This window comes from Rhynchophorus ferrugineus, unplaced genomic scaffold, assembly GCF_030347505.1.
Source record: "Rhynchophorus ferrugineus isolate W39M unplaced genomic scaffold, kcgeb_rfMv2 rfM3, whole genome shotgun sequence".
Classification (NCBI taxonomy): Eukaryota; Metazoa; Arthropoda; class Insecta; order Coleoptera; family Curculionidae; genus Rhynchophorus; species Rhynchophorus ferrugineus.
Window position 1 is genome coordinate 29,012,943 of NW_027472582.1, and position 11,971 is coordinate 29,024,913.

Here is an 11,971-nt window from a genome sequence, read left to right on the forward strand (position 1 = left end):
GATTTCCACTTTACCCAGTTTGAAAATGCCGAAGACGTGCAAAAATGGATTGACGATTTGATCGCTAGCAGACGAAGACTATCCTTTCGACATAGTATCGTCATTTTATTTTAAAGTGAAACAATTATCATAAGACTTGTAAGCACCTAATATATGATAATATACCTAATATACATCGTATATCTTCAACGATAACATTATTAATAGATAAATGGATATTATCCTTAAAAACCCTTCTGATCCAAAGACTTTTGATATTCAAGTTTCTATTTTACTACTGTTATATTGCATTATAAATCTATATCATCTTTGGTTATAATTTAATTGTTTTAATTAATTAATATTTTGTTTTTTTAATTAAATCATATATTGCCTAATACTATATGTCTTTCATTAAATTTAATTTAAATATTATTTTTAGCACCATACGTAAAGGTTTACCTTGTGAATGGGAAGAAGTGCTTGGCAAAAGCAAAAACAACGACGGCTCGTAGAACTTTAGATCCGCTTTACCAACAACAACTAGCATTTAGAGAAAACTTTACGAACTGCATATTACAGGTAAATGCCAAATATAATAATTCAATTATTTGTCACTATATAATGATACGTTATTTTATACTATATTATAAAGCATGTTATATTAAGTGTATGACTTTTTTCTGATGTACGGTATCAATTTGTAGTGTCTACCATGTGTCTTATAAATGTATAATTGTTGGCACCAATATCTTAAATGTGGTGATTTCTATGGTAATTACCAACAAGATTTATTTTTGCCAATTGAAGGTGATACAAACAGTTATACCCAAGCACTTGTATATCACTTGTATATCTTGTATGATATGATGGTCATTTACTGGACACAAATCTAAGAAAGTTATGTTGCTGCGTGACAAGGTTTCATCTCATGATTCCCGCGTGATATACAAGAAGATTCTCTTTAATTTGGAATGGGTGGTTCTCCCACAGGAGATATATGTTTCATATCGGCTCAACGCAATTATCATTTTCTTCCAATCAAAACAGCAAGTTCTGGTGGACCAAAAAAAAATGCTGGATCACGTATGTAAATTTGTTGATTAACGTCAGAAAGTTTGCAAGTTTCTCTCTCGATGACATGTAAATCTTACTTGAGAGATGGCATAATTGATGGCAATATTTTTTCAAGTTCTATTAAATAGAAACTATTACATATATATTTGAAGGAATCCGCTATCATCAATCATGTCCCATTTTGCGGGTATCATGTGTATTCCACGTCGATAAAATTGGGCTTCTTTGGAGGCGATCCAAGAATCGACCCCATTTTTAATATCAACAAAAAGAATCTGGAATTCAGTCATATCGTATGCCATTAGTCGGTACAGATCATCATCCAAAGGAGCAATATCTAGAGAATATGGCGGGTGGGGTAACTTCTTGAGCCATATGCGGGCATTATCACATAATAAGATTCCTTGATCGTGCCTTTCTTGATAAAGCGGCCATTTTTCTTTCAGTATTTGACTAAGACGCATAAGTTGAGTTTAATAGCGCAGATCTATTTAGGTTTTGTAACTTAATCCTTATTTTTTTGGGTGTTTTTTTTGTCATAGACACGTTTCGTGGCAATTTGGGTAACTATGTTATATATGCTATACATATTATGGTCTAATATGCGTTTACTAGCACGCACTAAAACCTTTTATTTTTCCCAGTGAGGTTTGTCTTTGTCTATTTTCGCTTGTGGGAAGAATCTGAAAAGTCTATAAAGTGTCTTATATAATTAAAATGCTTCATTCCCCTTGGTATATTTTCTGGATTTGTTTAATATATCTTTAGACTCATTAGGCAACCTAAAACTTTAAATGGTTTTAGCATTCTTTTGATGATTTGTTTTTATAGTTAGGATCTAAAAATTAGAGTTATAACTCTCTTTTCACCAACTTTAAGCTCCCTGATGATTAGTGATTTACTCGGTCTCTGCTATTCCGTACGCCCAAAAAATAAGAGAATTTGGTAAAACCAGCTTGTTATCCGAGCAACATATACATCATTTTCTAATGGCTTTACACCTACCAACCACGGTCTTATTTTAATTTGCGAAGCATCAATTTAAAGTTAGTAGTTTTATTTGAGGTGTGCGGAATAAACATACTCTTAACTTATGACAACATAACTAACACAACTAATCGAAAATAAAGTTTGCTGGAAAATTTGTAAAAATTAAGTCATATACCTAATATTTCTAATGCCAATATGACTTGTTAATATTTTAATGAATAATGCGCTATTTTAATGAATAAAATAAACTTATTATATTATTTTAGGTGACGGTTTGGGGAGACTATGGTAGAATTGAAGGCAAAAAAGTGTTTATGGGTGTGGCACAAATTATGCTCGACGATCTCAATCTGAGCAACATAGTTATTGGATGGTACAAATTATTTGGCACGACATCGCTGGTTAGTTTACTATTTACATATACTCTACATCAAAATATACATTCTGAATGAAGATCGCCGAATAAACGTTCTTTCATCAGTCGATAGACATTCCGCATAAATTAAACAGCACTTACTTGTTTGGTTATCTTCATTAGACCTAAATTTCGATGGAAATAAAAACAGGAAAAATGAATAATTTCCTTCATTTCAGAGGTAAGGCACGCCGAAATAATAAATTGAGGCAATCGTTGAAGTAAATAAAGGTAATCTTCTTATTTAGTATTTACGAATGCATTTTCCTAAATCCAAGTATCTGACATCAAATAAAACCTATAATAAACATAGTAGCTTTATAATCCTTATGGGTAGATAGCGTAGTTAATACATGTTGTTTTATCATCTATTATAGTAATTCAGTAATTAGTAGTTAATGAATTAGTAACTTTATATCAATTAGATTATGTAAATATGACAGAAAATTCTATGAAATTAAACGAAATTATTGAAGTTATTTTTTAAAATAGAGAAAAACATAAAATAAAGGAATAAAATTAAATTTTTCATAATTCTAGTTTAAGAGTAATGTATCAATTTTTTACATTTATGTATGTATCAGGTCAACTGAAAAGTCCCCGGCCTGACACATAGATGGCGCTACTATAATTAAATCCATGTTTTTTTAGTTAGCCCTAACCCTCAAAAGATGAGTGGATAAATTTGACAGCTGTCGGATCATTAGTTTATGAATTATGGCATTTTGAGTGAAGCAACTTTTGTTATTGTGAAAAAAATGGATGAAAAGGAATTTCGCGTGTTGATAAAATATTGTTTTTTGAAGGAAAAAAATACAGTTGCAGTAAAAACTTGGCTTGATGCCGAGTTTCCGGACACTGCCCCAGGAAAATCAATCATCAAGAATAAAACACTAGACACTCTAAAGATATCAACTGAACATGTATATCGTATCATTTACGAATATTTGGGTATGAGAAAGCCCTGTGTAAAATGGGTGCCGCGCGAGCTGACTTTTGACCCAAACAACGACGAGTTGATGATTCGGAGCGTCGGAAGTTTATGGCGTCTGTATTTTGGGATGCGCATAGAATAATAATCATTAACTACCTTGAAAAAGGAAGGACCATCAACAGCGACTATTACATAGCCTTATTGGACCAAGACAATATAGCGTATCCATATATATATCCACCGTATCAAGAATCCATGAATCGGGCTTCGAATTGCTTCCCCATCCACCGTATTCTCCAGATCTAGCCCCCAGCCACTATTTCCTGTTCTCAGATCTCAAAAGAATGCTCGCTCGCTCGAAAAAATTTTCATCGAATGAAGAGGTGATCGCCAAAACTGAGGCCTATTTTGAAGCAAATGACAAATCGTATTGCAAAAATTATATCTAGAGGTTGGAGGATCGCTATAATCAGTGTACCCCTGAAGGGAATTATCTTGAATAAAAAGAACTAATTTTGGCAAAAAAATGTGTTTTACAATGGTAGGCCGAGGAATATTCAATTGATCTCTTATGTATATAGCATTTTAAATTCTTTATACAATATCGAATAATAGGTATGTTTACTACAATCTCAATTACATATTAATTTATTAGCCCTATCATTTCTGCCTATTTCAGTATGAATATCTCAAAACCAGCTTAACTGAATCTAGATTTAGCACATTATGCTAGTTCATGTGGTATGGTTCTCTTCAATATTTTGAATTTTTAATGGTTGCCTTTTTTGAGATTTACCTTTTGGCATATTTTAAGTCTATTTTGTTTAATTTTCTGTGTAACATAACGTTTCTAATTGTCGCTAAAATCTACCATCGATGTGTTTACTATGTTGGATGAATTGCGCCTCTCTCAAGCTATATAAAATTATGTTAAGCAACGTTGTTAGGCAACGTTGAAATAGACAAGTTTCGAACTTTTGTATTATATTTTCCAGTTTTGGGCTGCCACTTGTAGTTTTTCTATTATTTATAGTCCGAAGTTATATATTTTGCGTTACGACATAAAAATTACAGTATAAGTCACAATTGTATTTGATATAAATTTTTTATTATATCTTGGGTATTGTTCCCAATACTCAACACAATAACTACAAAATGCCATATAATAGAAGACAAAATCATTAAATAGAGTTGGGCTTATGAATATTATATAACTATATAGTGTCCAATGTTATATAGCATAAGGTACATTGTCTATACAAATAGACAATTTTCTCAATATTTATTACAGTCTTTTTTTAAATATATATTTCATATAGATTTTTATTTAGTTGAAGTATAATAAAAATTTGCTGAATACTTTAAAACTTAATTTAAAATAAATTAGTTTATAAATATTGCTAATGCAACAATAGTTGGTTTTTCCATAGATGACAGAATCAGAATTCATAAATATATTATGAATATAAAATATATTTATCAGGTATATTGTGATTTTTAATTTAAAAGGTTAATATAATCGTGTAATAATTACTAGTTAACCTTCCCTACATTTTCGGTGATTAGTTGACCGAAAGTCCATTTTTTATTTATTATTGCATTATAGTATATTATAATATATATAAAAACTCAAACACCTCGATAGAATTTGAAATGTGTATAGTTAATTTTTTAAGTAACACATTCCAAAAACTATTAATCATTGAAAATATTCAGAAAAAATTGCACATTATTTTGTAAATATTTATTATTAAAACAAATCATAAATAAACCAAAAGCAACTGAGATTATGAATAATTCAAACAAACTCGTTATTATTATTATTTCCGCAATTAAATCTTTGATGTATTAATTTTGTCGTACCTAAATTTTTTATTTCGGGACATGTAGAACAACTATTTATCAACATCAGTTATTCCTTAAAAATACTAAAAATATTTATTGTATCATGTTTAATTGTATCTGTATTTAAAATTAGGGATCACATTGTCGAGCAGGTTTTGGTAAAATATAAAAATGACTTAGTATCACGTCACGGGATTACAATTGATTTGACGTTTGATTGAATGAGACAAATTTTGCGCTCAATTAATTTAATTCATTTAAAAATCGACATCAAAATTATAGAGAACCGATTGAAAATTTAGATTTAATTCTATTTTGAATGGAGTTGGAATTTTCTTGGCAAAAATTTGACGGATAAAAATTTGTTAAGAATTGAATATGATATAACTTGTTGACAAAGTTATATAACAGCAACGTCAATTATGGAGCAATCCCGAAATATAAAAGGTAACCATCATAACAGAAAATAACCTTCTTCTATTACGAAGTGAGTATATTATTCCATTATTGTTTGAAGTACATTGCATTATTACTATTTACTGTACATGTTTTAGGCCGCTAATTTTACTATTGCTATTATTTTAAGACTTATTTAATATCCATTTCTTAGATTCCTAATTATGGTTTATTTTGCCTTTTTGCTAGATTTAAGCTATGAATTCAAGAAGCTTCACAAAAACATTGAAAATTTGCATACTTGCTCAAGCATTGAATACTTTTTCATTTAGAGTAGACACATTTAAATCATTGGTAAACTAAATTTTCTCAGTAACACATTTATATAATCTTTAATTAATATTACTATGGTTATATAATACTAGCTCCTTATATAGGGCTGTTTTTTATAAGACAATATTACTAAATTTGTGTGCTTATAGTTTCCATTGTAATGCTTCTCTCGGAAGGTAATATAGCTCTAAAGAAATGGATCGCTCTTAAGTAAAGTTGTAAAATATTTACAATTCTTTTTAAGGTGAAAATGAATTTCAAGTTTAAATTGAGTAAAATATACTAAGATACTAAGCCAGACCTTTACAATGTAAACACATCACTTAATATATCACGTCACCAGATATCAGAACCCATTCTTGGAATATGTACTTAGAACAATGCCGTATTAATCACGCCATATAACACATCCGAAGAAATAAACAAACAAGATCATTGTGCAGTCTCGACAACTTACTGTTGTAGTTAAATTATTTGTGAGTATCTCTTGCCTTGTTTGCGATAGCATATCTAGTATGAAATGATTTCCAAAGTTTTGGTGACTTCAAATTCCAATAGTATATGTCCGGTCAGTTACTTCAATCCACTTTTCGTGGCCGTATGCCTCGAACAGATACTTACCCTGTCCATATTACAATAGATTATTTTAGTTTTGCAGCAACTTCAGTCCATCTTTGAGGGTATTATATTTTGAGTTGCCATGCATTCCATGAACTAGAGTGTTTTTCAAAGCACTGGCGTTTCCTAATTGTAATAATTAGCAGGGATACGCTAGGATTTTGAGCACCTTAAATCCACCTCTCGTGATCTTATAGCTTGAGCTGCATTATTTTTGTTCAAATTCCACTTTACTATGTGAAGAAAAGCTTTGAGTAATTGCAGAAGGAATAGCAAACCTGATTTTTTCTGATCTGATTATTTTCTTAATCAGTAGGCTGATTTGTGTTAACTGTATCAATTTTATTCCTATGGAGTTCGCCAGTCATGAAACCCGTAGACTTTAAAACCAAAATTTTTTTGCGTGCTTTAAATGTTTCCTAATTTACCATCTTTCGAAAACGACTCTGTTTAAATCTAACAGGTCAATTGAAAAGTCCCCGGCCTGACACATAGATGGCGCTACTAGAATTAAATCCATATGTTTTTTAGTTAGCCTTGACCCTCAAAAGATGCGTGTACAAATTTGACAGCTGTCGGATCATTAGTTTGTGAATTACAGTATTTTGAGTAAAGCAACTTTTGTTATTGTGAAAAAAATTGATAAAAAGGAATTTCGTCTATTGATAAAATATTGCTTTTGAAAGGAAATAATACAGTTGAAGCAAAAACTTGGCTTGTTGGAGTTTTTGGATACTCCCCCAGGAAAATCAACCATCAAGGATTGGTATGCTAAGTTTAGACGTTGTGAAATGAGCACCGAAGACGGTGAACGCAGTAGAAGCCCAAAAGAGGTTGTTACTGACGAAAATATTAAAAGAATCCACAAAATGATTTTTAATGACGGTAAATTGAGATTGAATGAAATAGCGGACACTATAAATATATCAACTGAACGTGTACATCATATTATTCACGAATATTTGGGTACGAGAAAGCTCCACAATTATTTTCTATTGTATGCCTATATTTTTAATTTTCTAAAATAGTTATACTTGTATCATCTAAAATCAATTATCAGATTCATTAATGATAAATTAATATATTTATAAAAAAAGCAATATGATATAGTTGCTTATGATTTTATTAAATATGTTAACTTACATTCTCTTTGTCGTAAAATAAGATGCTATTGATACCTGTATTTAATTCTATCTATATGGGTGGTTTTTAGAATCAAGTAGATTACGATAAATATTTTATATAATCTCTTTTGTTTCAGTGAGAAGAGTGTCCTGTTGGGAGGTTGAGTTTTGACGTATGATCTGCTAATTCTTAACTCTAGTGTTACAATACTGATAAGATATAACAAAGACTATTTGATAAAAATTTGTGCTCTAAATATTCAACTTCAAATATTTCTGTTTAACAAGATATACACAGGACTATATCCTATAATATAGGGAACGAAACACTAATGGAATATCTCCAAAGGTAATATTTAGAGCACCAGATCACGAACTTGTTATAAAATAAATCTAATTATATCAGAATATTTATTATTGTAATATTAAAATACAGAAAAGTGATGGAAAAAAAGATACATTACTACTAGTCTGGACTTTAGCTTAAATAGAGCATAGTGTATAAAAAAAATAAAGTGAAATTTCCATAAGTGTAGATACCACGCACACATACAGTTTTAGTGTCACCAAAATCATATCCAAGTATTATTATACAGGGCGTTTATATTAGTGAGTGATAAATTTGTACAGGCAAATTTATACAGTTTAAAAGTATTACATTCACGGGTTCTGTTTTTTAATAGTGTGAATCGGTTTCCTTTTTTTTTCAAATATTTTTGATAGAAAAACTAGTAGGCGTAGAAAGGTAAAAATGAAAAGTAAAAAAACAGCCGAGTGACATTTCGCTCAACTGTTCTTTTAGTTTAAAATTATATTACATATAAATATAAGTGTTTCACATTTTAAGCTGTTTTAAATTTGCCTACAAAACCCAGGAGCTTTAAGGAGCTCACTCTGTGTGAAAAATGCTTTATTGGAATTGATAAAATGCTTTTTTACTTAAAAAAGAAAAAACTTAAAAGGCGGCCATTGTGTCCCTAATGTATATTATAAATAAACAGAATCTTTAAGCGTAACAACATATTTTTAATACTTTATTACATTATTTTTTATTTTCCTTAGCATACGAACACTATTATTTTGTACACTATTTTTTTAATTAAATGTTATTTTTCTCTTAATTTTCGAGTATAACCTTTAGAATATGTAACAAATATAAGGAATATATATATGTTGTTACGCTTACAATTTATTGTATTATAAATACTTATCCTTTAATTGATGAATTGCATGTGATAATGATGTTATGTTGGCTGTTAAACTACCCGCTTGTGATGGTAATTTCCAATTTAACTGACAGGCGTTGCTAAAACAATGGATTTCTTTTTGCCTCGTACGCATTCGTCTATCTTTTGGAATAATACCTTAAGATATAATGGTGTCAAACGTGTAGAGATTACGAATTTCTGTTGAAGACGGTCTAGTCTTGTACTAGTAAGATAGCTCATCTAGAAAATCGTGAATTGAACTATTATACAGGGTGATCACCGTATTTATTATTATGTTTTTTATTTGTATCACTTTTACAAACGATAAATTGTTAAAAAATATTTCACTTATTCACGATAAAATGGTGAATGCTATTGTAATTTCTGTAATGTTAACAGGATATAAATATTATAGGATTATTAATAACATATATTTATACAATTTATACACTATTGCTTTGATTTAAATAATAGTGCTCTATTAAACTTGTTTTATATTTTACATATTATATATTATGGCGGTATTCCAACTGATATTTTTATAATCGTTCCCCTGTACAGACTTGGGTAAATATCTTAAGACCAAGTTTGAGACGGCTACCAAATTACTCCTTAAATATAAACTATGCGCTATCGCAAAAGAAGGTAATGACATAAATGTATTACTTTGTGCCAATTGAGTAGTATTAAAAATATCGTAGCATAGAAAGAGACTATAGAAGATTACAAGTAGTTCCGCGGACGCTATTGCCTTTACAATATTTATCTAGTAAAATCTATTGTATATTTACCTATATGATGAAAATTTATCTGACGAGATAAATATAAAAACAAGTTTGTTAAAACAAAAAAAAGTGTTTCCTAAATTTATTATTGTTGAATATTATCAAAACGTATTTCTAAAGATGGACGAATGAACCAAAAGAACCAATCTGAAACCAATTATGAAAACTGTACAGAACATCGATGTTAAAGCGAAATTTTTTATTACCTTAGAAAGAAAATCCTGAAATATATTCAATGAAATAATATATTAATAATAAATCCTTGTATATTGAAGCATTTTTGTATCTCTAGTTGTTTTTACCTTAAGTGTGTAGATTTTTTTTATTGTTGCCTGGTGAAAAGAGATTAGAAATTACAATTTTTTTTCAGTTATAACAAGCTTTCTGCGTTAATTGTTAATCTAAAAAAATCTATACAAACCTATGTGTTAATATGAACTTACACTATAAAATACAGATTATATATATATATATATATATATATATATATATATATATATATATTATATAATATAATTAATGCAAAAAGTTTGTCTAGTATAAAAAAATAGAAGGAAATCTGTTTTGCGTATATTTAGCAATAGGTGCTTCAAAACTGCTTTAAACCAAGTTTCAAAAATTCCGAAAATTCCCAAAAATCACTTTAACGAGTATTATTGTACAATTCATAACAAGGACACTGTACATTATTTTATTGTAATTCCAAAGATAACGATTTTGGTTATCGATATAACAAACAGCTACTTTATTTCAATAAATAATTCAAAATTATTTTAATCAACACATCAACAATTTAAATTGTTATTGTTAGCTTATATTTTATTGGGTTAAGTATTTAAGAATTTTAATGAGTAGCATTTTAGTTTATATTAGATTAGTCTGTTTGTTATGTAAAATAACCAAAATTGTATCTTTTTTACTAAATTGTTATACGTACTTATTATACAGTTCAGAATGAAATAGCTATAAATTAATATTTTATAGAAAAAATCATATGGATCATTTTTACATTGCAAAATAAAACATACTTTTTCGACATCCAAGATATTCACCTGAGAGTTTCTAACGATTCATTGACAGTACGAACCATCTGTACATAAACGATTAGCCTTTCACTAATGCATATCATCATTTCAGTTATCGAGATATAAAATAATCCTGCCTTGATTTAAATGAATCGATTAAAAGTCTCTATGTGTAGAAAATAAATTGCTGTCGATCGTTAGCATTTTTTCAGAAAACTTCTTGGCATTCAACTGATTCTGCGGCTGAACTGTATTTATTATTCTGTTACAAAATAATTGCGCATATCATTGGAAGTGTCATAACAGCGTCCACTGAATGTCCGTCTTGATTCGTTCACTATCGACTGATGTATCCCATTATACAGCCCTTCGGGCAAGACAATAAATGAATGATCTATCGACTACGAAGTTTTATTCATTAGCACAAACTTTTTGAACTCATGAAGGATTAAAAATATTAATATTGATGGATTTTTAGACTTAGATAGTTATTTAGCTGTTCATACCCGAATTATTGGCTTACAGATTCGAGACACATTATTGATTACAACTATAGTCTATTCAAACTGTGAGTTTTACTTCAATTTGGCTTTGACATACAACAAAATTCTAATTTAAATAAAATAATTAACCAAATATACTGTTATGAAATATAATTTATTTTAACATTATGGTAACTCCAATGCATATATTATCAAAGGACTTAAAACTACAAATAATTAAACAGTTGTAATAGTTTGTAGGTTAGGGTTGTGTTTGAATATATTTACATTGAACTCTTTTCCATACCATCTATGACTTAGAGTTCTAGACGCGTTGGTAGTTGTATCCCATGGAGGCCTAATCACCCTATTTTACAATTGTATGTTCAAGTAATATATTTTACTTTCATTAGAGAGCGTATTTACATTTTACGCTTAGTTGCTGTCTCCTTCAGTACAGTGTTTCCTTGTAAAGACATTTTGATATCACTGTATTTCTCCTTCGTTTGTTCTGTTAATACCTGTTTACATCTTTCTTAATAAAACTAGATTTAATCTCTGAATTCTCCTTAATGCATTTACCATATCTGCAAAACAGTTACTATTCTTTCTCTCGTGACCCATTTTAAACAAATGCTCATGTATGTTCTGAACAATTACATACATATCTGTGCACATAAATATGCTACACTCTACAATAAGTTTTCCTACATTTATCATTTATTAATTATATACACACCTGCAATTGTTTCCACTCTCA

At 29.4% G+C, this 11,971-nt stretch overlaps 1 protein-coding gene across 5 annotated transcripts in view; it reads left to right on the forward strand.

Moving 5' to 3' along the window:
* The window catches only part of Rim (Rab3 interacting molecule), a 60,253-nt gene extending 50,275 nt beyond the window's left edge, over positions 1-9,978 (forward strand). For 4 of the 5 annotated variants that reach the window (XM_076398214.1, XM_076398216.1, XM_076398213.1 and 1 more), the window contains 4 exons: positions 422-561; positions 2,313-2,447; positions 2,641-2,692; positions 7,849-9,978. In XM_076398214.1, coding sequence (XP_076254329.1) covers positions 422-561; positions 2,313-2,447; positions 2,641-2,646 — 281 coding nt within the window. In that variant the 3' untranslated portion in view covers positions 2,647-2,692; positions 7,849-9,978. The remainder of the gene's footprint in view (positions 1-421; positions 562-2,312; positions 2,448-2,640; positions 2,693-7,848) is intronic. The other variant, XM_076398215.1, reaches the window with a different exon arrangement.
* Positions 9,979-11,971: the final 1,993 nt, after the last annotated feature.